This window comes from Dendronephthya gigantea, unplaced genomic scaffold, assembly GCF_004324835.1.
Source record: "Dendronephthya gigantea isolate DGI-Jeju-01 unplaced genomic scaffold, DenGig_1.0 000045F, whole genome shotgun sequence".
Taxonomy (NCBI): domain Eukaryota; kingdom Metazoa; phylum Cnidaria; class Anthozoa; order Malacalcyonacea; family Nephtheidae; genus Dendronephthya; species Dendronephthya gigantea.
In genome coordinates, this window is record NW_021163055.1 from 1174572 (window position 1) to 1202433 (window position 27862).

The 27862-nt window shown below is 39.0% G+C and overlaps 4 protein-coding genes across 5 annotated transcripts; 3 read left to right on the forward strand and 1 right to left on the reverse strand.

Annotated features, from left to right (window-relative positions):
• Window positions 1–252: 252 nt before the first annotated feature.
• LOC114527546 (arachidonate 5-lipoxygenase-like) lies at window positions 253–5516 on the forward strand. Its single transcript, XM_028549235.1, has 13 exons — window positions 253–1276; window positions 1733–1777; window positions 1872–1994; window positions 2080–2177; window positions 2288–2420; window positions 2664–2759; window positions 2865–3079; window positions 3414–3567; window positions 3730–3835; window positions 3919–4013; window positions 4359–4532; window positions 4636–4799; window positions 5118–5516. The coding sequence occupies exons 1-13, from the start codon at window positions 752–754 to the stop codon at window positions 5218–5220; spliced, it is 2031 nt and encodes a 676-aa protein (XP_028405036.1). The 5' UTR covers window positions 253–751; the 3' UTR covers window positions 5221–5516.
• Window positions 5517–6283: 767 nt separating this feature from the next.
• On the forward strand, window positions 6284–17551 carry LOC114527571. Its single transcript, XM_028549263.1, has 18 exons — window positions 6284–6420; window positions 7930–8100; window positions 8378–8440; window positions 8772–9236; window positions 9500–9637; window positions 9795–9930; window positions 10025–10156; window positions 11474–11601; window positions 11680–11808; window positions 11914–12052; window positions 12283–12441; window positions 12637–12708; window positions 12921–13814; window positions 14568–14801; window positions 15099–15551; window positions 15801–16487; window positions 16680–16748; window positions 16851–17551. The coding sequence occupies exons 2-18, from the start codon at window positions 8035–8037 to the stop codon at window positions 17141–17143; spliced, it is 4257 nt and encodes a 1418-aa protein (XP_028405064.1). The 5' UTR covers window positions 6284–6420; window positions 7930–8034; the 3' UTR covers window positions 17144–17551.
• Window positions 17552–17827: 276 nt separating this feature from the next.
• Window positions 17828–20005, forward strand: LOC114527485 (phenazine biosynthesis-like domain-containing protein). 2 transcript variants are annotated; one of them, XM_028549153.1, is made up of 10 exons: window positions 17828–17939; window positions 18059–18158; window positions 18439–18537; window positions 18636–18698; window positions 18788–18840; window positions 18942–18974; window positions 19064–19152; window positions 19306–19505; window positions 19626–19688; window positions 19796–20005. In XM_028549153.1, exons 1-10 carry the CDS (start codon window positions 17829–17831, stop codon window positions 19909–19911), a joined length of 927 nt encoding a protein of 308 aa, XP_028404954.1. In that variant the 5' UTR covers window position 17828; the 3' UTR covers window positions 19912–20005. The 2 variants fall into 2 exon arrangements, with proteins under 2 accessions (XP_028404954.1, XP_028404955.1); XM_028549154.1 differs by having other exon boundaries at window positions 17905–17965.
• A 4569-nt stretch (window positions 20006–24574) lies between these two features.
• LOC114527487 lies at window positions 24575–25422 on the reverse strand. The gene has a single exon (XM_028549155.1). The coding sequence runs from the start codon at window positions 25401–25403 to the stop codon at window positions 24591–24593; it is 813 nt and encodes a 270-aa protein (XP_028404956.1). The 5' UTR covers window positions 25404–25422; the 3' UTR covers window positions 24575–24590.
• Between the last annotated feature and the right edge of the window lie 2440 nt (window positions 25423–27862).

Below are 27862 nucleotides of genomic sequence, written 5' to 3' on the forward strand. Positions count from 1 at the left end.
ATTGATCCTGTGTTACTACAGGAGGAAACCTAAACTAAACTATTTTTATTTATACTGAATAGTTCTATCAGTTCTAAACTGTTCTTCCTAGAGGTCCAGTAAGGATCATCTCTTATTGATCCAGTGTTACTACAGGAGGAAACCTAAACTAAATTAACTTTATTTATACTGGATAACTCTATCAGTTCTAAACTGTTCTTTCTAGAGGTCCAGTAAGGATTATCTCTTATTGATCCAGTGTTACTACAGGAGGAAACCTAAACTATAAATTAATTTTATTCACACAGTTATATATACTGGCTAGCTCTATCAGTTCTGAACTGTTCTTTCTGAGGTGCAACCAAATTAATTTTATAACCTGTTTCATGCATCATAAATGCAGTTATAGAGTTTGAATTTCGTCACAACCACCTGTTGCTGGCTATAAACGCTATCGCGGCTGAATTAAACAACACGCCGTTTTATACTCTGAAATAATCATGCTCAAAGATAAATTTCAACTTAAAAGTGCTCTCAAAACTATTAGCAGTCTTCTAAGATGAATACGCGATCGTCCCAAGTTCACACCAGCGAAAGAAAATCGGTTTTAAAATACGTTTTGAAGGAAGTTATCGTCGCATACAAAGATTGCAAGACCTTGTGAAAGAGGAATTTTAAAATGCTAAATGTTATCTATAAATCTTTTGTCGCTAAGCGGGTTTAATTTCGCGAAGATATAAACGAAAACACGACCAATTCATGCTCAAAATCTATGGGGAACTCTCTCAAAACTCCGAGCGAGTGTTTTGAATTCATATTACCGGCGTGCATCATTGTGTCTATTAAAACGGGTGACACAACAAGTACTGGACTACACAACACAGCTTATATTCAACTAACTGATCATCATGGACGCGAAACAGACGAGGTTTTACTCCAAGGTTGTTCCCTAACCGTCTTCAAGAAAGGTCACATCGACTCATTTCGCATAACAAAATTACCACAAAATTTTGGAACTGTGAAGAAGGTTCGGTTGTTTCGTAATGAGACGAAACAAAATGTAGTGGAATGGTTTGTTGATTGGATTGAAATTCGTTATCATAAACTTGCTGGACCTCAAGAGAGGATGGTATTTCCTTGCAATCGTTGGGTTAGAAATGACAAAGCGATTATTTTAAGATTGTATGATTCATGTTTGCCACAAATGGATGAAGATTCGCATCAAAGAGACGCGGAATTGTTCTCGAAACGGGCGAAGTACCGCTACTGTCAGGGGATCTCCGGGTTGCCACCAAGAGTAAGTTTTGATTATCGAGTTTAAGATACAAAAATAAGATATCTCAAACGTGGTGGTCCAGTGTAGGTAGTATTCTACAATAATCTGTCGTGGTTTGTGTCTGAACTACCTGAGAAAGGTATCTCAAACGTGGTGGTCTAGTGTAGGTAGTATTCTACAATAAGCTGTCGTGGTTTGTGTCTGAACTACCTGAGAAAGATATTTTAAACGTGGTGGTCCAGTGTAGGTAGTATTCTACAATAAGCTGTCGTGGTTTGTGTCTGAACTACCTGAGAAAGATATCTCAAACGTGGCGGTCTAGTGTAGGTAGTATTCTACAATAAGCTGTCGTGGTTTGTATCTGAACTACCTGAGAAAGGTATCTCAAACGTGGTGGTCCAGTATAGGTAGTATTCTACAATGAGCTGTCGTGGTTTGTATTCTAATCACGATTTTGTGTTCATAATGTTCATGTAGTTGAAGAAATTTCCAAAGAACGAAGTTTTCAGTACAAATTTCAAGGTAATTGCAAGTACTTTTTAGCGTTGTGGGGATAAACTTTGTTAAAAACACAGCATTGTTGTTAGTTGGTAAAAGATATTCTTTCTCAATTTAGTGGGATATTGCTCTTCGACGGGACAAACTGTTTGCAAGATACAACATGACTCATTTTGACAAAATACCATGGCATGACTTTCATGAATTTGATCCAGTTTATCGCACGCTGGGAGAGCCACTGGTTAGTGACCTATCATGATTGAATGATGTGTTTCCTTAACAATAAAGCTAGTTCTTTCTTAACCATCGTTTTAATTCAATTTCAGGCCAAGAATTTTTGGATGGACGATGTGTATTTTGGTCGGCAACGCTTGGCTGGATGCAATCCAACTGTGATTAAACTTTGTACAGACATTCCCAAAGGGTGCGCTTTCTTTAAACCGTTATTTTTCTTTGGGGGCTGTTTTACCATAGGCCCGTCTTTTGTAGTGAAAATCCTTGTCGATCGCGAGTTTATCTTAATCTGTTTTTAAGGTTTCGCGTGACGTCGACCCTTGTTCATCCGTTTCTCGAAGGAATGAGTTTGGACAACGCTATGAAATATTCCAGATTGTTTATAGTTGACTACAGTATCTTGGAGCAAGCTGATGTGGACAGCGAACGAGCAGTATGTTTGACCTTTCGTGGTTTTGCCCTTAAGCACGAAGAAATGATCCTTACTGGACCTCTAGGAAGAACAGTTTAGAACTTATAGAGCTATCCAGTTTAGTTTAGGTTTCCTCCTGTAGTAACACTGGATCAATAAGAGATGATCCTTACTGGACCTCTAGGAAGAACAGTTTAGAACTTATAGAGTTGTTTAGAAATAAATTGCCTTAGTCTCATTTGCAAAATCATCATCTTTTTTTAGGTTATCAGTCCATACGCGCTCTTCTTTTTGAACAAGAAACGAGATCTTGTTCCTGTAGCGATTCAACTGTTTTCCAGTCGTAAGGAAAACAACCCTGTAAGATTTTTCTTCAACAGACATCTTTAACATTAAACACAATACATAAAAGTAAAAAAAAATTAGGCAAACCCTGTTACATGCTGTCAATGGTCATCTTTGTAGGTTTTTGTCCCCAGTGATCCCATATACACCTGGACGATTGCCAAAATGTGGTTCAACAACGCCGATGCTGGTTATCATCGCGCATGCGCTCATTTTGGTTTTAGCCATTTGGTTTTGGAGAGCATTGCCATAGCAACGCATCGACAGCTCTCGCCATCCCACCCTATTTACCGACTGTTGGCTTCCTACATACATTACGTTATCCCTATCAATAGGTAAGCTAGGAAAATCTCCTGTCTTCGTCTTTCCTGCAAGTTTTTCCTGCAAGTGGTTCTCTATGATAAAAAAAGAATAGTGAATGTCAGCCATTTTTTTATTATGATGAATTGTGTTCACGACATCTATCTCGTAGCTTTAGTAAAAAATGAATTGCCTTTTTTCGTTCCAACGACTGCCCAAGTTAATGAAGAGGGTAATAGGAAGAGAATAATTGGAAACTTAACTTATAAATTCACCACAAAAATACCATTTGATGTCAAAACTTTCAATAAACCACTTTTATGTTCATATTTCGAGCAAAATAAGAAAACCAAGTTCGTTTTTCTTCAGTTTTGAGACGAATCAATTGATCGCCTATGATGGATGGATTGACAATGCCACAAACCTGGGAGTTTCTGGAATTATCAGCGTTTTCCAGGAAATGTGGCCAACGTGGCGACTGGATCATCAAGGATATCTACCACAAGACTTAGAAGATAGAGGCGTAAGTAGAAATATTTAGTGTTATGCATTGGCTGTGGTGTTGCATCGTAGTAAAGTAACTTTTCATCCACTTTATCTCTAATTATAGTTTAACTTCAGTCAACCAAACACCGTATATGAAATATTATTTTTCTGACGTGCGTTTCAAATGCGTTGTTTCCAGGTTTTAGACGCAAATATTTTACCAGATTACCCGTATAGAGACGACGGTCTACTCATCCATAACGCTATTGAAAAACACGTTCGTCGAATCGTGGAACAAAATTACCGTAAGTTTGACTTGAGACTGGAGTTGAAATTCAAATGCCCGCAATATTTCAGAATTTTCCTCTATTTTTGTGTTTTATGTTAGATCATGACGTTGAGTTTTTAACCAACGATTTTGAGATCCAAGCCTGGGTTAACGATCTGGTTGAACAAGATCCCTTACTAGGATGTAACATTAAGGTAATGGCTTCTCTTAACAGGATCATCTTTTATTGATCCAGTGTTACTACAGGAGGAAACCTAAACTAAACTAACTTTATTTATAATGGATAGCTCTATCAGTTCTAAACTGTTCTTCCTAGAGATCCAGTAAGGATCATCTCTTATTGATCCAGTGTTACTACAGGAGAAAACCTAAACTAAACTAACTTTATTTATACTGGATAGCTCGATCACTTCTAAACTGTTCTTCCTAGAGATCCAGTAAGGATCGTCTTTTATTGATCCAGTGTTGCTGCAGGAGGAAACCACAACAGAATTGTTTTTCCATGTGTCAATTAAGCCTTATTACTTGAATCTTTCTAGGGAGTTCCTGGTGAAGGAAAGTTTGAAAAATTTGATGAGCTTGTCAAGACTCTTACATCAATAATTTTTATGTGCACTGCGGGACACGCGGCGGTAAACCTCCCTCAGTATGATGAGTATGGATATCCCCCTAATTATCCCACATTGCTCGTTGGTGACCCACCTTGTGATACGGTATGTTTGTTTTAAACTTATCTGAATCTGGATTTTCTTCTCCCTAATTCAGGGGAAGAGCACCGACTATTAATAGGCTGTAAAAAATTTGTTCTTCCTTCAGCGATGGCGAGAGAAGCACGATGTCTTACGACACCTTCCGACCAAAGATCTTTGCCTGCAGTCGGTAATCTATGCCAGGCTCATGACTGATCGCAAGACTAACGGACTGGCTGATGTTAATGCGAAATTTCAGTATGATCCAATTGCGTTAAACTCTCGCGAGTTGTAAGTGAAATATGATAATATGATCCTTACTGGACCTCCAGGATCTTTACTGGATAGAAATAGAAATAAAGTTAGTTTAGTTTAGGTTTCCTCCTGTAGTAACACTGGATCAATAAGAGATGATCCTTACTGGACCTCTAGGAAGAACAGTTTAGAACTGATAGAGCTATCCAGCATAAATAGAGTTAGTTTAGTTTAGGTTTCCTCCTGTAGTAACACTGGATCAATAAGAGATGATCCTTACTGGACCTCTAGGAAGAACAGTTTAGAACTGATAGACATATCCAAAGTTAAATAAGAAATGTTTTCTTTTCAAAGGTTTTACAAAGATTTGAAAGAAGCTGCTCTGACTGTGATACATCGAAATCTTCTGCGCAAATATCCTTATGATTATCTTAACCCATGCAGCAGCAAGAATTAAACTACACGCTGATTTTTTTTTGGGGGGGGTTTCAACCTCTTCGTGTGATCACTAAACTTCAAATGTATGCTAAAAAGCTGCCCTGAAACTATCAACAAGCTATTCTGTATAACGATTAGAACACATTGATCAATGATTACAACTCGGTGTAGTTATTACTGGTAATTATTCTGATCATCGACTTCATTACTTTTGAGGGAATAATTATTGTAACAAAGAGACTAACGCCTGTATTCAAAAAGCTCACTCACACTCATACTCATCGAGTGTGACATATAAATTTCGTTAATGCTGATCAATGAGAAAGTTTTTTCTGAATAGATGGAAAGATATAAGGTAAATCACTGAAAATCAAGCCCCTGTTCGGCTGGAAATACCGCCATTGAAACGTTATGAGAAGATTAAGATCTCCCACTCAATGAGTTTGAGTGTGAGTGAGCTTTTAGAATACAGGCGTAAGAATTACTTTGACTGGAGGGAGCAAATTTACCTTTATCAAACAACACTTCAAATGAAACGAAACTCAATCCTCATCGGGAAACATACCCGATCTTTAGTACTGTTTTATAGCTTAAAAATTAAGCCTTTTGTATCATTTTATATCATAGAAATAAATTAGTCTGACGTTGTTTCTCTGTCAACCTCTTCAAGATAGTAGAATTTTTTTCTCTTTGTGCGTGATGCTTCTCAAGGGGGGCTAAACTCCAGGAGATTAAGGGCGGAGAAGTTACACCCATCGCTGGAGAGGGCTGATTCACGAGAATCATATTATTAGGAGACTGCTGAGAGGCAGCTTGAGGTGAGAGGCTAAAAGCTATCTCCTAAATTTCATGCGAGAACATGCAAGTCTGTATCGATGCAACGCTGGGTCATGACTCGTGAGTTAATCGTTCAGAATAACCATTAACAATCGATTGACAGTAAGTGTTGATAACCATCAAATAAAGCTCCTTCTTTACATAACAGGAAGCTCTTATATCCTCAAGTATCACCGAATTTACCGGGAATCCCCTAACTATTCCGGGAACAATAATATGACCATACTTCCTTCCTTCAAATCCTGTCTGCTACGCGTCATAAAAATTTTTGTCGAGCTTATTCGACTCTAAATATTTCATAAATTTATCCTTTTTAAAGAAACTTTCATAAATGGATATTGCAACTGTAAGCTGATGGATCACCTCACGTGAATCTACGCCGGTAGGTGCCTCAAATTGTCTTGCAAAATAGATTTGAATGCCAAAGGCAGCTTCCCTTAGGAAGTAACAAAATCTTGAGAGTTGTTCTTTCGAACGTTTGAATGACATTTGATGTAGCAATTATGTAGAACCCTTTAAATACGTAAATAAAAGATAGTTTATCGTTCAATATACAGCTGTATTTTAAGCCGGTGAAAACACGTCTTTCTGCTTTATTGAATATCGGTCTGGTTGTGCTTTAGTATGTGTACATACAACCGGATTTAAGATGATTTGATTTGCACTATGTAGGTGCTCGCCATTTGACGTGCGTTTTATAAACACTGTCGAGCTGTTTATCGTCTTAGCTTTTAGTGGATAAATGCCGGATAAAATACCACGATAATCATACACAATATCGCTGTCTACTTGAATTTGAGTTTGATATAAAAGAAATATAAAACAAACAAGGGCAGGCATATTTTCTTTCATGTCTTCTTTCATGGTAGGTGAAACGAAAACTCCCGAAGCACTGTATACAAACATCGCAGTTATATTAAAATGATTTATGGATTAAAGAAATGATCGCATTTAGGGTTTATATAAGCGTTTATTATCACCTCAGAGATAGAATCTATATAGCCCAGTCTACACTCACTTTAATAAGTTTACTTTAGTGAATTGAATCAAGGTGAATTGAATGATAGGATTGATAAAATCAGCTAGGTCAAATTGATACTCCATCTTGCTTAGAATCAGTTGATCCTTTACATCCAAACTCAAGAAACATTACCAGCTAGCTAACATACTATATTTGTATGGCAAGTTGTTCCTGCTGGCTGCATGGACAAGGTGGAAAATCAAAAACCTGGGATCAAGGTTGATCAACATGGTTCAATCTTCTTTCTTCCCAGTGGCCCAGTTTTCAGTTGGTTTAAAATGCTTTACTTTGTACACAATGGCATTAGACTTTGATAATATTTAGGCTTATAGGTTCTCATGCTGTTTGTTTCAAAGGACTTCATGCCGTTGTCTAATTTCCTAAATCAAAAACAAAATAACAACTGGATTGTATTGACTGTGTTAACTCCAACTTTGTACCTTGACTTTGAAACATAAAGATTGCATTATGGTACTATATAGAGTTCGGTAGCAAAAAAGCAAGCCTATGAGGATGAATGACAATTTGTCAAAATTTTCCTCCAGACAATTCCTGCCAACTACCCTCCTCTAACCCCAGATCCCCTTAAGACTGAAGGCTTAGCCATGCCCCTGTGAATATGGTTAAACATGTACAATTTATATCAACAAACTCTCCCTGGTAGTTCTAATCATAATGGAAAGTCCAATTAGCTCTCCTCTCCCCAAATAATATGCTCGTAAACTGCCCTTCTCTATAGCGGTCAGATCTTTTAACCTCACGTCACAAGGTTTACAATGCCCATGCCCCGCCCTTCGTGGGCCAACCACCTCCCTTGAAGCACCACCTATTTTGTGAATGACCTTCAATGTTTTCTCTTCTATTCTATAGGCTACACAATGACACCTATCTGTTGATAGATACAGTCAGCGCAGTGTTCAATTCAGGTTTCAAAGTGTCTAACAATGACTCTCCTTTGTCCTTGTATGTGTCGTCATGGCAGGAAGGTTTGAGATAAACACGCCTTCTCCATCGAGTAGCACTCCTTCTCCATCAAGCTCGGTAAGAAACCATTGAAATGTACCAGAACGTCAGCAACGGCCAACACCTTAACGGCCAACCGCGCTAAATAATTGATCAAAGAGTCCGTCTAATTCTGTCCAAAGAAAGGAAAGCCTTTAATTTGCTTTCTAATATAGTCAACCGGTGACTTTTAACTACAAGTTAATACTTGTCGTTTGTATCTAGCGGTTCATAATCAACTTTAAAGTCTTTATTTTTTATCTTTTGTCCCGAGATTTTTTCCAAGTTTTCTTTTCTTCTGTGCAATCCTCTGTAGGGATTTCATTGGCCTCTGTTATGGAACAGCCCAACTCCGGCCGGACAGTTTCTCAGATCTGTCGTAAGTGTATAAATGATATATAAATATCGTTAATTCTAATAAATGAATGCCAACAGTGGTGAAACGGACGGAGGTGGTCTATAATCATGTTTCTTGTGTAGACTACACTAATGGGGACACTAGTTTCTGGGTCCCTCACTAGCTAATGACGGCTTTTTTCGGCAAAACTTATACCCCCCAACTAGACTTGCACCCCAAAGTACTATGTTCTTGCCACGGTTGAATTGATAACCAATCTTAACTGGGTAATCTACTGTTAACGAATTTAAATCCTTGTCATCTGATAGCCTCATAAAGTACACCAATAACTAACAGCATGTTTTAACTACAGTCGGATCAACAGGGCCAGGCCACTCCAACTACGAGCCGACAATTAAGCTACCAAATGAACAGCAACTGGCGTGTTGCTTTGCGTTGTAAACAACACGTCGGAACTCAAGAATGGATCAACTGCAAGCACAATTCTTGTGTCCATCTTCGTGATGAGCTGCATCATTTATTGGAATGTCCTTGTCGTATCATTGGCGGCTGTAAAACACGTTGTCATGTTTTGAGAGAAGAACTAAAGAAGATTAGGGAACAAACGACAAAACATCCCACCATCCCAGATGAAGATCGTCGCATCCCGGGAAGCAATAAGCTTCAGGTGAAGCTACAAGTTTTAACTATTGTCGACTATGTTGAAAACTGTACCTATTCCCCCACCTCTCCTGCTGTTGACGAACCCTTCCAGTCTCCGGCGGAAAGAAGTGAAGATGCTTCTGATACTGCTATTGAACTTATTCCTCTTGATCAGGTAAAAATGTAATTATACTTATCATTACCCTCAATACGCAGTTATCTTCTTCAAAATGCAATGAAATCATTGAAGGTTTTAAAGGCTGGCTTGCTACTTGGGTTGAACGGTTTAAAAACCACCACATTTGTATAATGAATTGTATCGATATTTCTGTCCAGAAAATCAAAAAGCACCTTTAAAAAGTCGACATATCGCACACGTTCCTTGCGCAAAGAACAGTGGATGTCTGATGCATGATCCTTTTCTTCCTATTATTTTAGAATCAATTGTCGGTGACAAATGGGCACTTCAGAAAAGGCACTGAATGGGAAAAGATACATTTTCTTGGAAAAGGAACATTTGGTTCAACGTATCTCTGTTTTGATCGCATAAGGAGCTTCCATTTTGCAATTAAAAAGGTATATAAGACTCGCAAGTAAAATTTGTTGTCGTCTTTCCAACGGTAATCACGACTGTTTAAATACCAGGTTCCACCTCTAACACCTTAAACATTCCTGATTTCACCTTAACAAGTGAAAATATCTACAATCCATTTTCTTTCTGTCGCATGCGTAGTTGCAAGTGTCAAAATTTCACGAGGAAGAAATAAAAATATGGCAGAAACTCAGTGGAAAGCATCCGAATATTCTCGAACTTTATGGCGCAGTTCAACGAAGACAACGCATATTGATCTTCATGGAGTACATGAACGGTGAGTGAGTGCATGTCTTTAAATGTCATTTGAATAATCATTGCTTTGTCTCAATTCGTTAATTTTTATGAGAGCATTTCTTTATATTTTGCAGGCGGTTCTGTTGGTGATTTTCTGGCCAGACATGGCGCGCTCAGCGAAAGAAATGCTTTGAAAATTCTTAAACAAGTTTTGTCAGGGCTGAACTTCATGCACAGAAATCGCATTGTTCATGGAGACATAAAAGGTTTGTGACTGATTTTACTTATACTGGGTAGTTCTATCAGTTCTAAACTGTTCTTTCTAGAGGTTCAGTAAGGATCATCTCTTATTGATCCAGTGTTACTACCGGAGGAAACCTAAACTAAACTAACTTTATTTATACTGGATAGCTCTATCAGTTCTAAACTGTTCTTCCTAGAGGTCCAGTAAGGATCATCTCTTATTGATCTAGTGTTACTACAGGAGGAAACCTAAACTAAACTAACTTTATTTATACTGGATAGTTCTATCAGTTCTAAACTGTTCTTCCTAGAGGTTCAGTAAGGATCGTCTCTTATTGATCCAGTGTTACTACAGGAGGAAACCTAAACTAAACTAACTTTATTTATACTGGATAGCTCTATCAGTTCTAAACTGTTCTTTCTAGAGGTTCAGTAAGGATCATCTCTTATTGATCCAGTGTTACTACAGGAGGAAACCTAAACTAAACTAACTTTATTTATACTGGATAGTTCTATCAGTTCTAAACTGTTCTTCCTAGAAGTCCAGTAAAGATCATCTCTTATTGATCCAGTGTTACTACAGGAGGAAACCTAAACTAAACTAACTTTATTTATACTGGATAGTTCTATCAGTTCTAAACTGTTCTTCCTAGAGGTCCAGTAAGGATCATCTCTTATTGATCTAGTGTTACTACAGGAGGAAACCTAAACTAAACTAACTTTATTTATACTGGATAGTTCTATCAGTTCTAAACTGTTCTTCCTAGAGGTTCAGTAAGGATCGTCTCTTATTGATCCAGTGTTACTACAGGAGGAAACCCAAACTAAACTAACTTTATTTATACTGGATAGCTCTATCAGTTCTAAACTGTTCTTCCTAGAGGTCCAGTAAGGATCATCTCTTATTGATCCAGTGTTACTACAGGAGGAAACCTAAACTAAAGTAACTTTATTTATACTGGATAGTTTTATCAGTTCTAAACTGTTCTTCCTAGAGGTCCAGTAAGGATCATCTCTTATTGATCCAGTGTTACTACAGGCGGAAACCTAAACTAAACTAACTTTATTTATACTGGATAGTTCTATCAGTTCTAAACTGTTCTTCCTGGAGGTTCAGTAAGGATCGTCTCTTATTGATCCAGTGTTACTACAGGAGGAAACCCAAACTAAACTAACTTTATTTATACTGGATAGCTCTATCAGTTCTAAACTGTTCTTCCTAGAGGTTCAGTAAGGATCATCTCTTATTGATTCAGTTTTATACTACAGGAGGAAACTTGAACTAATTAGCTCTATCAGTTCTAAACTGTTCATACTTAAATATATAATCTATTTCCTAGCCGCAAATGTGCTCATGAACGAATTTGGCCTGCAAGTCAAAATAGCAGATTTCGGATCGTGTATTGACTTAAATTCAATGGAAAACAGTCGTCCACTTGCTGGAACACTCGCTTTTATGGCACCTGAGGTAGCCGGGAAATTCTGAGACCGTTTTAAACTATTGTTATCAAATCAAAATATGTATTCTTTATCTCAATGCACGTAGGTCTGTCGTTCCGAGGCCCCTGCTGCAAGCGCAGATATTTGGAGTGCCATGTGTCTATTGATTCAACTGTTGACCGCCGAGGCACCATGGGAAGAATATCGTCATCAAAGTGATAATTTACTGTTTGTTGTAAGTTGATGGGATTGATGTCATCTCACGTGAATAACTTGATTCAATTGTGAAATAACTCAATGGTGAAATACCTCTTCAGTGTGTGTCCATAATTTTGTATAGATTGGCTCAGCTAAGCGTCCTCCAAGGTTACCAAAGTGCAGCGAGGATGTTCAAGAGATCTTCTCCAAAGGGTTGAACGTTACGGCAAATTTAAGACCAACGGCAGCCGAGTTCCTTCGATATCGTGTGTTCAATTTTGGTACGTTACCTTTCTCGCAATGATATCAAACGTGGGAAGTCTGATGTTACACAATGTTTGATTGGCTGCGCAATACCAACGAGGCAATCAAACTTCATGTAACTTATTTGATTTGAACATTTTAAAACGACACAATACGACAGGCTTGGATGTAAGGCTGTTGTTTATTTAGTGGATTTAAGGGAAGAATAACGCAATCTGACCACTGAATCTGACGTAATCTGTTTTAGCTGAAGAAGATCTTGAAGTGCAAGGGAACAGTGACGAAGGAAATTCGCGTGATAATGGAGATTCACGTGATGGTGGAAATTCACGTGATAATGGTAATGGTGAAGAAGGTGCTGGTGATAGTGACGACTCCAGTGATTATCAAAGCTCAGGAGAACTGGGTAAGGTTACAATAGTCATCCTGAACTAAACTAATAGCTTAGTATATTTTAGTGTATCTGTTAATTTGAGGATTCCTAGAGGTGCAGTAAGGAAAACCTCTTATTGATCCAGTGTTAATGCAGGAGGAAACCTAAACTAAACTAACTTTATTTATATTGGATAGTTCTGGACAATTTTTTCCATCTTTATCTTAGAAACGAGCAGTGAATATTATAGTTCAATCGAAGACGAGCTAGACCGCGCAGGCCCATCTCTTCTGAGAAGAGGTATTGCTCAGACAATTTATACATTCTTACTTTATTGCCGTTCAGTTAATCATCTTTTCAGCTATAAACAAATACGTACGAATACTTACCCATACAAATAGAAAAAACTTAAGATTATTTTCAAATGCGTTTAATTACAGCTTTCACGGTCGTAGACATAGGTCCTGGCAAAAAAAACTATCTAAAGATATACTTTTCTTTCCGCTGTTTAGCGAGATGCACACGCACGAGGGATAGAAGACACATCGATAAAACGGGCGGTGCGTTGAAAATACCCAACGCTCATGTCACCTTTCCTGTAAACGCTCTGACGAAAGATACAAGAGTTTCTATAACCACGATGGATCCGGGACAATTTTATCAAACCATTATCGACAACGATATTCAAGATAAAGTGACAATACTTGGAAACGTCTTCAAACTTCATCCGTCGGGATTAAAATTTTGTAAAAACGTCAGCGTTAAAGTGACGTTGCCTGAGGCGTTGCATCAAAGCGAGGAGTTGAGAGTCCTTCATGGCACGTTTGATGAAACAAGAAACAAACTATTGTGGGTAGACATTGAAAAAAGCACACGCGTGGTACCGTTTGAAGATTCAGCTGTTGTCACGGTTGACATCAACCATTTTTCGTTGCTCATGTTTGTGAAGAGTGTCCCTTCGTTTGCCTATGAATATGTAACAACATACCTGAATTTTCGACCATCTTTTTTCCGTTTTCGCGTGGTAGTTCGTCGCCAAGAGCAACGTTTGGAGGTTTGTGTTGTTCTTGTGAGCGAGTCGTTCTTCTCCAATATGACTTGTGATGCAGATCTGTTCAAAGATCGTTCCATCAGTCATAAGATGAAAGGAGAAGGCTTCTGTGAAATGTACGGAAGCAGAAAAGAGTATCTTAGCCCTAAAGAGAGCATTGAAGTGAAGGTTGAGGGGTTGATGGAGATAGGTTCGTGTCAAACCAAACGGTACACAGTACGGAATGTTTTTGGTGGTGAAGTGGTTGCGAGCTGGGAATTGGATGCCGGAGAAGACGAAGATCAACCAATCAGCGGAACTGTTCAGTTCAAAAGAGCTGCTGGTCAAAGCTACCGCTTTCAGTTCTGGCAACACGGTATGTCAATTATCAATACCTTGTCAGTGTGGGTTAAACTGTTCTTCCTTGAGGTCCAGTAAGGATCATCTCTTATTGATCCAGTGTTACTACAGGAGGAAACCTAAACTAAACTAACTTTATTTATACTGGATAGCTCCATCAGTTCTAAACTGTTCTTCCTAGAGGTCCAGTAAGGATCATCTCTTATTGATCCAGTGTTACTACAGGAGGAAACCTAAACTAAACTAACTTTATTTATACTGGATAGCTCCATCAGTTCTAAACTGTTCTTCCTAGAGGTCCAGTAAGGATCATCTCTTATTGATCCAGTGTTACTACAGGAGGAAACCTAAACTAAACTAACTTTATTTATACTGGATAGCTCTATCAGTTCTAAACTGTTCTTCCTAGAGGTCCAGTAAGGATCATCACTTATTGATCCAGTGTTACTACAGAAGGAAACCTAAACTAAACTAAATTTATTTATACTGGATAGCTCTATCAGTTCTAAACTGTTCTTCCTAGAGGTCCAGTAAGGATCATGTCTTATTGATCTAGTGTTACTACAGGAGAAAACCTAAACTAAACTAACTTTATTTATACTGGATAGCTCTATCAGTGTTAAACTGTTCTTCCTAGAAGTCCAGTAAGGATCATATTATCACATGTCATTTTTGAATAGTCGACGTAAATTGTCGAAGTGAGATTAATCGTATTAACGACTCATCCGGGAGAAATTGACGCCTTTGAAATCCCGAATTTTATCTTTAGATCCAACACGGTACGTCCAGGAAAAATTGAAGTTAGATTCTCTGATCTATAACAATATTTTATCTCTTGGCCGAGCTTTGTCTCTAAGTCAGGAGGAGTTGGATGGTCTGGTAGAAACGACGGGGGGAGACGAGGAAAAGCAGCTTCAGAAAATAACAGAAACCTGGACAACTAAAGCCGAGAATAACGAACTGCCTCGTTTTAAAGATTTCATCGCCTCCTCAAATCGTGAGGGTAAGCTGCTTCATTGAAGGTGATAGATTTTTACTGATCTTTTGTTAAGAAACGGTGGAAAAGGTTAAGCGATAGATTGACAGTGGAGTGCTACGCGGGGGTCAGAAATAGAATAGGACGGGGTTGTTGATCCCCCAAAAGCGTTTGGTGGGAACCCAGTGTGGAATATGACACCGTGCTGATCTTCCTTGTACCCCTACACCCCAGTATATCCCTCGCTGCTCTGCTCTGACTAAGTGCATGAAATCCCCTCTTGATGAGCTTGAGATATATTTGAAATTTTTTCATTTTGCATAGCAATCCTTGTGTCTGACCGCGGTAAGTCGCATCTCCGTGATATCTCAGAGTTCAGGGAAAAATGGCGCTCGCAAATGGCCAGCGAGAACGAGCCTTTGGGAAAAGACCTGCTCATTAAAACCATGGCCGAGAGTGCTGCAAACCTTTGCCAGTCCGTTTTTAGCGACTGTGTGCTTCAAAGCGATCATTCTGAGGAGACTATACGCTTGGTTAGTGATGAAAAAAAGTTGAAGACAGTTATGGAGAAAGTTCTTGAAACAGTCCAGCAGAAGTATTCTCAATCTGTAGCAACTGAGCTGAGTTCACTTAGAGATGCAACAGTCTCTTACGAAGGTGATAGAACCAACAGTCAGTTGTGTGAGCGTTTCTCACAGAACCTTTCTGACGTTGCTCCTTGGTTGATGCAAATTGTCAAGGATTATTTCAAAATGCACCCAATCACGGAGCCAACAGGTATGTATCTTTAACGTTTGCGAGCGTATGTCGAAAGATATGTATGGTTAATGACCTGAGCTTTGTAGCTTTCGTCGACTTTCGTGGCACCATTTGTTCGACAACACCATCCCAGAATAGACCAGATTAGTCAATCTAAACATGTCCTGGTTTTGCAAATCTTTTCTCATTTTTCTGATACTTTGAGTTTAAATCTCTGCCGTAAAAGCGTCACTGTGATCAGTCATTATTTATTATCTGCCTGTGTAGGATTGTGGGGCCTGCATAGCGAAGCCGAGCAACCGGAGATAAACCAGCAGGGGAAATGTGCCTCCAAAATCTGGTATGATTTATGTAAACTCTTGAAAGAGCTTTGCCAGGCGAATTCAAGCAATGACGATACCTCACAGTTAGAAATCTTTGCCCGGAAATTAAACGTTGAAGAACTTATCGAAAGGCTGGTACGATTAGTGACACACAAGGAATGGCTCTCCATCGCTGCAAGAATTCGTTACTACTGTCATTTCGCTGATAAAATGATGGGACAAAAACTATCCCGAAGCCACACGCGTGATTTGGAGAACGTTTTCGACTGTTTTCGAAAGTATGTTTCATTTTGCCCCACTCGTTTGGTCCAGTTTAGTTTCTCGAATGGAAAAGTGAAAAAGGAGCCTCTTAGCTTCGATCAAGACTCCATTATTTTCACTCAAAAATGTTCAGTTTCTCTTGAAGAGAACACGACAGAACTGAGCATGAAGGTTGAGGTTCATATTCGTGGTGTGAAGCTCTTTCGTGAGCTGAGCGTTCCGTTTCAGCAATGCCCAGAAAGGGATGAGACTCACGGGGAATGTGCATCATTGACTGTTGTATATCAGCACCACAGCGAGGACGAAGGATTGCTCAAGGTTACTAACGATTGTCAACAACTTAACGAGGAACATCGTGTACAAACAAGAGGTTAGTTTGAACAACATACAGTTCCCTATTCCTATAGCTCGTGTATAAAGCTGGAAACTTCATAATCACCAATTTCTGCGGTGTTTGTTTGATGCAGTAGTTTAGGCACAAGCGATTAAAAGTATTCAAAGAATGTGATTTATTTACAGAAACAGTATAAGAATTTATGTGGATTTTCTTTTTCTTTTCTAGCGGAGTCGTTGCAGGTTTCAGACGAGCCTGATGCCGGCAGTTCCACTTCCAATATCCAAATAAAAGAAGGTGACTTAAACTTATCTTATTTTGCTTAATCACTTCTAAACTGTTCTTTCTCGCCGTGGTTTGGTAAAACTTTTTAACTGAAAGTTATTTCCGAACTCTTAGATTGTCCTGAAGAAAGTGAACTTAACGAAATAGCGGAAGAAGTTGCGAATGACTGGGAAAAAATCGGCCGGAAACTGCTTTCGAATAAAGAAGTGACTATAGTTGACCACGATGAAGACGGTGTGGTGGAGAAAGCAACGAGGATTTTGGAAAAATGGAAGCAATCAAAAGGGAGTGGTGCGACTTACAGACTACTGTATGAAGCATTGGTTGATCAAACCGTTAACAGAAGAGATATTGCTGAACATTACTGTGTTGTTCCAGGTTCTCGTCGGAGAAACACAGAATTGTAGAGAGAGAGAGAGAGAGTTACAGCAATCCTTTGTACTTTATCACTAACGCTCGGCCATGTCTCGTCGGTGGCCGGTGACGAAGATCATTGATGAACAGTGATGTGTGCGTACTGCGTACTGTTATTTTTGTACTGTTATTTAAAAGTATTGTCTTGTGTCAAGCTCTCGGCAGTAAAGTACAGAGTTGTTCTCAACCGGTCGCAAAGAAAATTTATTCAAAATAACATCACACTCGTAGATATCTCTACATTTCTTACTTTATGCATTCTTTAGAATTGAAATAGACTCTCGTCAACCTTTTTATTAATTTTTTATTAGGTTTTTACTGTGTTTTAATGATTTACGAGAACTTCTTACCAAATTCTTCATAGTGTAAACGTCCGGGAGGTGCGAATGATGTTTTAATATATGCTTAGAACCATTTAATACTAATTAATATAATTATACTTTCTCTCACAAGGGCTTGAGGTATCTGAAGTAAGGGGGTTCACTTTTTTAGTAAATAAGTTTTTTATGTTGTGTAAAAGTTCAAGAAGAGCGTCTGAACAATAGCCCCCTCCTCCCATTCCGCCGTCCCAGGGTTTTAAAAACTTTTTTCACTAGTTAAAAGAACTTCATTCTTCATTCTTTTCCACAAGTTCTTTATCTTTATGCTCTCCCTAGTCTATGCGCGGTTGAATTCAAAATGGCGGATGAGGGTGCTTCAGAAAGTGAGCTTCCAATATACGTTATAAATGCCTTCACGGACAAACCGTTTTGCGGAAATCCTGCTGCTATTTGCCTGCCAGGTCATAAGGTGTTAGTTAACTCTTTCTGAAATGTGTACGTTTAGTATTGAAGGATTTGAAGCTGACTTCAGAAGCAAGGTGACCAAGGTCAAGGAAACTATACGTAAATCGTCTCTTACTTCCTTAGGAACTTGACACTTCCATATATCAAAAACTTGCAGCTCAAATGAACATCTCTGAGACTGCTTTCATTGGAAAAAAGTCAGAAAGTCAGGATTACAAAACAGGTTAAGTGCACTTGGCACAGTTTCTCTATGTTATAGCCCTGGTACTGACTCTGCTCTGAGCCTCCGACTCTGCATGAGGTTTGGTGACACCAGCATGGTGATTGCATTGATGCACCAATGCATTGAAACTCCGTGCCAAAGACCTGCAGCATAGGTGCACCCTAGCACTCTGAGATCAATTTGTGAGGCAAGACTGACGACTTTGTGAAAACAATGACTGGCCAAGACTAACGACTTTCTAGCAAATCTTCAGGTGACTAACTTCTGTTGATTGATTTAGGCAGTTGTTTCAACCTGCGCTGGTTTACGCCGACAGTTGAAGTTCCTCTTTGTGGTCATGCGACCTTGGCCTCTGCAGCAGCTCTATTTTATGTAACAGGTATTAATAATATGGAATTCTAATTATCACTAATTAATTGATTATTAACAATCATTGGTTGAACCTTCTACTAACCAATGATGTTTAAACTCTTTCAGGAAATCAAAATAATTCTCTTTCATTTGATACTCTCAGTGGACCACTTCATGTGAAAAGAGATGGTACTTTGCCTTTCATTTAACTTTGATTTTTTGAATAATTTTGTTCATCTTTAAAGGCAATGCCTGAACAAATAATTTATCTCATTTAGGAGACTTTTTATGCCTGAACATGCCAATTAACAAACCAAGTGTTGTACAAAAGGTAACTCATTTTTGCATGAATTTGTGTGTTAATATCTTCCTAGAACTCAGGATTTACTAGCTTCCTCAAAAGTCAATTCAAACATTCTTCGTTTTTTTCAGGACATTCTTGAACAATTAGAAAAATTGATCAAAGTGAGTTGTTATTAACATCAGCTTGGTAAATGCAATTTAATGAGTTTAAAAGAAATTCTAAGTGGTAATATTTTCAATGTTTCTACCAGGCAACAGTTGGTGACCTTGCTGTAAATTGTGTTTATCATTCCTCAAAAACCAGAAAACTTTTGGTTAGACTGGAAGACTCCACATCTAGGCAAGTTTTATCAAATATTGAAAGTTATCCTAATTGACCATTGTTTTAACATCATGGTAAAATTTCTGCTAAATAATATTACATGAATATACTAGATGTCTTAGAGTATCTAACTTCTAATCGTAAATCTACAAAAGTTAATTTTTTTATCAGATCCACATTTGAGGCATTCCAGCCAGATATCCAGTCAATGCTATCCACTGCACCATCAAAAGACCTGGACGTTCGCGGTGTGATTGTTACGGTTAAAGGAAGCAAGGAATTTGGGTATTGCAATGATCATGGAGAACAGTTTGATTTTGTTTCAAGATATTTTGCTCCATGGCTTGGAATTGATGAAGACCCTGTAACAGGTTGAAACACTTTTTAATTTTATAGAGCATAATTTTGTGACTGTGTCAGGAGATATAGAGTGTAAAAAGATCTTCGGTTTTTAGATGAAAATTTGATAAGGATTTTCGCTCTGTTTTCAGGCTCAGCACACACAGTTCTTGGTAGTTACTGGTCTGAGACATTGGGCAAAAATAATATGATGGGTAAGCTCAGTATTTGGTTAATCTTTTTGTTAACAAAATAATATGTGACTTAGCTAGTATTAGGTGTGACAAGTGGGGGATAAGTTATTATTTTGTGCCTCTTCCAGCTCGTCAGTGTTCAGCACGTGGTGGTGACTTGAGAGTGTCTATCTTAGCAAATGACAGGATTGAAGTGTCTGGACCAGCCATAGTTGTGTTACGTGGTCATATTAAATATTCCTGATGACATTTCCACACAACAATAATATCACTTATAGAACACCAAATCATCAACAATTATGTATATTGCCCAGGGAAAGAATAGTACCTTTTTCTCATCGGTCTCACTCACACCTTTTGTTGAGATTGGGCACCGACAGTCTCGCCGCATTGATACTTCCTAGTGAATACAAAACGTTGGGGAGGGAAGGGTGGAAAATAATGAGACGAGACTGCAATCGACGAAGGAGTGAGTGAGAATGATCGAAATAAAAACGTGGTACCCTAGTCTTATAAATACCACGTAGCTTGCTTCAACAGACTGACCTCGATCACTTGTTCTGATCTCCTTTTATAGGCGTGAGTGAGACCGCTGAGAATAGTACCTTTTTCTCATCGGTCTCACTCACACCTTTTGTTGAGATTGGGCACCGACAGTCTCTTAATTAAGATATTTCCAAATCCATAATCAAGGGACACACACTAGTCCAGGAAGGAGCCCGTACTCAAAGAAGCGGAGGAAAACCCCCGAGGGAGCCCAATCTCAACATGGCACACAAAACCTAGCACTGAGGAAAGGCTAAGATAAAGTTTTTAAGACGGTTCATGTCAGAGTATAGTTCAGTCGCAGGAGAAGAGACACACGCATTTGAGGACAACACATCTGATGGACTCCCTGCTCGCAACACTTCAGCTAACTTCATATAGTACAAAGCAGTGCCTTTACTATTCCAACCGACGTGCGACATGATGTCCGCTAACTGGGAGCCAGATAAGGCGAGAGTTATCGCAGCACCGGAACGGAAGCTATGTAACGTTTCACCTTCGTCTAGTTGCGCTTGGTGTAAATAAATCTTTAGTCTGGCATCGGCGGCGGAGCTTGTGAAAGGCTTGTTGAGAACATGTCCTTTAGGATTGGTTGGGCGGAAGAGGTAACCGGTGTTTAAGGTGACCCGCAATTCAGAACAAATGGCAACGTAGGTCTCAATCGCTTTTACAGGGCAGAGATCGGGATTCTGGTGACGACGAATTCCAAATACATTGGAAGCGCCGTCTCTCAGGGTTTTCCCCCATGTGTGATTAAACAATAGACCGTCATCTTGAGGAAAACGCAAGATTTCGGCTGCCTGCACTAGGCCAAGGTCTGCGCCCCGGTCGCCACTGAAAAACAGTGTTTTAAAGAACGCTTGATCTCTGGCTAAAAGATAAAGACCAGACGGAGTAAGGGTATGTTCCGACATTTTTTTGATCCAGAATCGTGCGAGGAGCAGAAGTTTTGGTAGAAACAGAGGTACCGCTTGCTTGGAAACAACATGAGCTCGTAACTGTTCTTCGGTTACGGCCTTTAAATACTTCTGAACGGGGGTGGAGTCCGCAGGATTGCCAAAACCAAGGATGGTGTTCCAAGGGCCAGATCGGCCAATCTCTTTGAATATGGAGCGAAGTTTGCCAATGTAGGAATCAAGAGTTTTGTAAGCTAAACGTTTAGGGCAGCTACAAGGAACGGAATCTGTACGAGTAGCTGCAGTACAAACGATAACGTGAATGACCGTTTTACCATGGCGATCTTTCCATACAAGGAATCTGGAGACGTCTAATGGGCTCGCGGAATGAATATTATTATTATTAAACTTTATTTACACACGGTATTCTCAATCAGGATTTTCATGCTGACAAATGACAAGATTATGAATTACAAAATAAGACTACAAAAATATTTACAATGATAAATCAAACTAATAATTAATATACCTGCTTTTCATGAGAGCCGTGTAAGGAATATATACAAGAAATATAATATAATACAAATGTAAATGTAGATTAAAATAATTTGGAACAGCCCGCTTTAAAATTTGATAGGTTATTTGCTAGCCGTAGCCCAATCGGTAGGCTGTTCCATAGCATCGCACCACTATAACTAAAACTATTCTTCAGATAGTTTGTGCGAGGCTTAGGAACAGCCAGCTTACTATTTGTGTTTCTCAACGAATAAGGATTGACACTGTCACGGTTTACAAACATGGAACCCATGTATTGTGGAGCAAGTCCATTGAGTGATTTATAAACCATGACAGCCTTTTGAAATTGGCGTTGGGAAGATAACTTTTTCCAGCCAAGTCTATCGAGTAAGATGTCGGCATTAGTGTCATAGCTTGAAAAGGTCAAAACTCTCGCTGCGCGATTTTGTAGTTTTTGAAGTTTATCTGCCAAGGTTTTATTGCAATTGTCCCAAACTGTACAGCAATAATTGAAATATGGCTGGACAAGGGAATTAAAAATTAAATACAATGTTGCAACTGGGACAAATGAACGAACGAGTTTTAAAGCGCCAATACCAGAAGCAATTTTTTTTGTTAATTCCTTGATCTGTATATTCCAAGATAGATTTTCATCAAGGTGAACTCCTAGAGATTTTGTATGTGAAACCTTGTCTATAGGAATTCCGTCTATTTTAAAACATGGGTCTGATTGGAAAGTAGCTATTCTTTGTCGTGAGCCAATTAGCATAAATTCAGTTTTGGATTGATTCAATGTAAGCCTATTGGCGATAAGCCATTTATTAACATTTTCAAGATCTTGATTAAAGTAATAATCTATATCTTCAATTTTATTGCTTGCAAATGTTAAATTGGTGTCGTCTGCATACATTCGTGCTTGGGAGTGCTCAAGACAATTTGGCAAGTCATTTATATACAATAAAAATAGCAATGGTCCCAAAATAGTTCCCTGTGGAATACCACAAAGTAACGTACGGTTGGTAGAAAGATGGCCATTGACATAACATTTTTGACTGCGGTTACTTAAATAAGACCTAAACCAGTTAGCCACAGCACCCCCAAGACCATATGCTGACAGTTTTGACAACAAAATTCCATGGTCAACTGTATCAAAGGCTTTCTTAAGATCTAGGAAAACGACAGCATTGACCAGTCCTTGGTCAATATTGTAGGCCCAGCTATTAGTAGATTCTAGAAGTGCAGTAACAGTTGAATGCAAACGTCGAAATCCAGACTGGCTATTACATAGTAAATTGTTCTCAGTAAGAAAACCGTAAATTTGATCATAAATAATTCGTTCGAAAACTTTCGCCACAACCGGTATTATCGAAATTGGGCGATAATTATTTAAGTCTCTACGCTCGCCCTGTTTGAATAATGGAATGACTTTTGAGCATTTCCATTCTTCAGGAAAGATACCGGTAATGATAGAGCAGTTAAAAATTACGGCAAGGGATTCCGAAAGCAAGTCAGGACAATGACGAAGAAGCTTGGCAGATATTTTGTCTAGCCCAATTGCTTTGGACTTACAAAGTTTGTTAAGAAGCGAATAAACTGATGATGGGGTTATTGACTTAAACTCTATATTATTGTTACTATTGTGGCAAGTAAGATATTCTAAATACGAGCGATTGTTTTCTTCGTCAGGTATTTTTTCCTTAAGCTTAGGTCCAATAGTAGCAAAATGAGTATTAAACGTCTCAGATAGGTCCGAGGGGTCAGTAATAGAAACCCCGTTTATTTTGATTTCATTTACTCGTGAACTCATCTGTTTTCTTGAGGTCAATTCATTGATGATACCCCAAGTTTTTTTAACATTATTCTCGTTTTCATGAAAAGCGTTCATATAATAGGTTTTCTTAACAAGTTTAATTTCATTGTTTACAGAATTTCGAGCTTTCTTAAAAACAGTCCAATCACAAATATCTTTGGATCGAATAGCTTTTATTTTCAAAACATCTCTTTCATGCATTTGCCTTTTTAATTCAGGCGTGATCCACGGCGCCTTAGAAGATCTTACTCGCCTAGTTCGTAAAGGGGCATGCTTTTCCACTACGTTGTTAAAGGTCGTTTTCCATATACGCCACATATCATTCGGATTATTATAAATCCTTATCACGTCCCAATTCTGTAAAGAAATATCTCGTCGAAAATATTCAGAGTTGAAATTTTTAAGTTTTCTATAACTTATTGTAGAATGGCCTTTGTTGCGTGGACTGATAGAAAGCTTACGGAATGCGTAAATTAAGCTATGATCACTGATACCGACATGAGAAACACCAGAGGAAACAATATTATCTGGTGTATTGGTAAAAATATGATCGATCATAGTTGATGAAGTTTCGGTAATTCGAGTTGGTTCATTTATTAATTGATGTAAACCATAGAGTTCAGTGATGCCAATTAAAGATCTCGAATTGCAATCTAAAGTAGGCGATCCAAGGTCACAATTTAGGTCGCCCAATAGGTAATACTCGACATTTTCTGCGTCAAGCATATCAATAAACGTTTCGAAATGATTAAATTTATCAGTATTCGAATTAGGTGGTCTATACCATGTTGTAACGAGAAAGGGCTTAGAATTTGGTTTTTGAATTTGAATACATAAATTTTCCAAGTCATCGATAAACAGGTCCTTGCGAAGTATAAAATTTACGCAGGAGCGCACATAAAAGCAAACACCTCCATACGTTTTTCCATCGGCACTACTACATGCTCTGTCCCGACGTATAATTTCATATCCAGGTATGTAAACATCGTTATCGCTTATTGTAGAATTAAGCCATGTCTCGTTAATTGCTAGAACATCGATTGGGCTAGTAGCAAGCAAAACTCGCAGCTCATCAATGTGATTTACTATGCTTCTCACATTAAGGGCTGCTAACTTAAACCCGCGTGAGGTAGGAATAACGGATTTGGGAAATTGTCAATCTGAGATAGATTTAGCAAAATCTAAAAAGTTTTGTTGTAAAGCTAAGCTACCTTGTCTATTTAAATGAAGGCCCTTCGTGTTTAGGTGGCTTTCATTCATATTTGAATTACTTAAGAAGGGAATTTTATTGCGAATACAATAGCCTTTAAGAATGTTATTAACCTGAGTAGCTTTAACAGTTAAGTCATGATTATCAGACCTTACCAGAATGGCTGATATTCCAACATCTGTACCTGGTGAATCTTCTTTTACTTGCGTTACAATGTTGACGATAGAGTCAGCTATTACTTTTGGCGTGCAATGACTTCTCAGGTCGTTTGTTCCAACATGTAAAATCATCTTGTCCGGTGTTCTTCTTGTAAGTGGCTTGACAAAGTCCTCCATGTCTGTGACTGTTGCTCCAGGGAACGGCTTTACAATAAAATAATGATTAGGATCTTCAGCATTCATCTTCGGACCGATAATATTTTTAACAATTGAGTCTCCTGCAATAACAACTGATTGCTTCTGCGAGTTCTGGCCCTGTCTCGTTGTTTCAATGTTGGAGGTATTTGCAATCCCGCCAGAGCCAGAGGTATTTGCATCCGGAGCATTTAGTTGACTGGTATTATGAGCTGATGGTTTAGACTTGGTTTTCTTACTCTTCTTTTTACTCTTTTTTGTAAGACTTTCTTTGGCGTTGGGCTGACTATAGATTACAGGCTGATCAGATTCATGATTCAGTTGAGTGACTTCATTATTATGTATGATTTCACAGGCCGGTTCAATGTTAATTTCTCCGTCTTTTGAAATCACAGTGTTAGTCATGGACGTATGTTGAGAGTCATTTTGAAATAACTTAAGAGCAGTCAAAAGGCTGCTCTTTTCGTTTTCCAAATTTTTATTTGCCATTTTCAAATCAGATATAGAACAGGACATGTTCATATTTTGTGCCCTAAGATCATCATTCATTCTGATTAGCTCAAGCTTGTCTTTCTTTAGGTCATTAACTACGTTTTCCAAAACCAGAATCGAGTAGGGTTTACTTTCTTTAATATTGTTTATCTCAACTGTAATATCCTGTAGTTTGTTTGCCACATTTTCGGAAAATCTCTCAAGTTTCGAATTCAATCTTGCTATTGACTCGGAGTCGCAGTTATAGCTGGAGTTGCTTCCCAAGGGATTATGCCAATTTGTTAAGTTTGCGTGCATACCGATTGGGCCTTCATGCAAATTTTTTGACTTCGCATTCAACTCATCATACTTTACACCGATTTCAGAATCTATTTTCGCTTGATTTTCGTCTTGGTATTCCAATTTCTTTTCAACATCAGGTTGATAACTAAACGAATGTTCAAGTGCATCATCATTGACATCGTCAGGTTCGACAGCTAGCAAATTTTCAATTGATTGATTTAGATGTAGTTCGGCATGGCTATCGATTTCAGAAGCACTGTCCAGATCTTGATTTAAAAGCGAATGTATTCTTGCCGTTATGTCACTACCTTTCTCACCACCAAAGTTTATATTTTGGCTTTTTGTTAGCCAAGTAACTGATAACAGCTTACTTTCAAATAACCATTTACCGCCACTGGGGGAACGCCATGTTGTTGCTTCGGCAGTCTCCTCGTCAATTTCGGTTAGTACAAGCGCTTTCAGGGTTTCAAGAGATCCCGTCCAAATAAGTTTACTTTTCTTAATGTTGAAATAACTGTATAACACATTTAAAACAGTTGAGGAATTCATTTTAACTCAACAGAACTTGAGAAACAACCTTCTTCGTGACCTTCCTCGGTTGGAAGCGAGGATAAAAAGGACTCAAGTTCAGCCCTCAATGAACATTTCTGTTTAGAATAAGAGGAACTTTGGATACTGGCTTTTAAATCGTGTAGGCGGGAATCAATGGCAGCAAGATCAATCTGCACGTGCCGTGGTAGAAGGGTGTCAGGGGAACAAAGGCGTTGGTAACCGCACATCTGACAGAATCGAAAAGTATAATCGTTTGCGTAGGAACACGTCGGGCAGGCGAGGGCAGGCATGTAGACCCTTGGTGTTCGAGGAAGGTCCTGAAATGGATCGGGAAAGGAGATAGAATTTACACACGTACCCCAGAAATTAATCAGAGCAACAGGTCTTGTAGACGAGACGTTAGAAATAGTTTATGGTCGCACGAGGCCTAAAACGTTAATTTGCGATATGAAAGGCCCAGAGGTCCCATGGGAGTGGCCACCGATCGGAATATCCGTGTTTACTAGGTGTGAGTAGTGCGCTAATGGAACCTTTGGGTGCTAACAAATACCGTGATAATGAAGAGGCGCTCACAAGTGGCCACCAAAATCGACGAGGATAGACGTCTGGTACAATTAGGGTGTACGTAAGGTGGAAATCTTCAAGGTACTTGAAGACATGAGGGATGAGGCAAATGGGTGGAAAAACATACGGGTTCGCGAAAAATTCTGCAGGACCAAGGGAAGGTGATTGAGCAAAAACATTAACACCGGCTGACTCTGGTAAAGGGCATTCCGAGAAGAAAGGAAGATGGTGGCCGGCCAAGTCAGTTTGGACGTTCGATGGTCGAGCCATAAGGTTAGCGGAATGTCCTTTGGGACCTCCATACTGATTTTGAACGAGTTCCCATAAAGCTGGTGAAAGCTTCGAATCTTGAAGGCTGAGGTGACGAGATGGGATATCCGCTAGGTTCTGGCTACTTCTAACGTAGAACAGATGTAAGTCAATGTTCAAGTTCATAACAGTCTTAAACAAGGCTTTTAGAGCACAAACGAGAGGAGGAGAGCGAGACCCTTGTTTATTCCAAGAACGAATCAGAATTTGACTGTCAACGAAGGCATCCACCCACGAATCCCGGACGACGCCAGCAAATGCATGGAGGACATTGCGAAGGGCGAGAGTTTCTTTAGTTGCGATATCACTTTGCAAAGATGCCATATCCCAGTAATCACAGATATTCACTTTAAGAGCACCCGGACTCAAAACAGCACCTCCCCATGCATAGGAAGATGAGTCAGAATAAAGCTGGATGTGGGTATGCCTCTCCGAACGCCAGGGAAGAAAACCCTCCCATTCTTCGAGGAAGAGCCAATGTTGCATCTCCGAGCGTAAGGATGGCGTGATTACAATAGGTCGGGATGAACGGCTGGCACGGGATAGGGCTAGGTTAATTTCATTACAATACATCCTTGCTCCTGGGACGGCTAGTGCCAGGGACATACATTTCCCGTTTAACTTTTGGAGGGTAAGTAAGTCTATGGTGGTTGTGGCCAAAATTT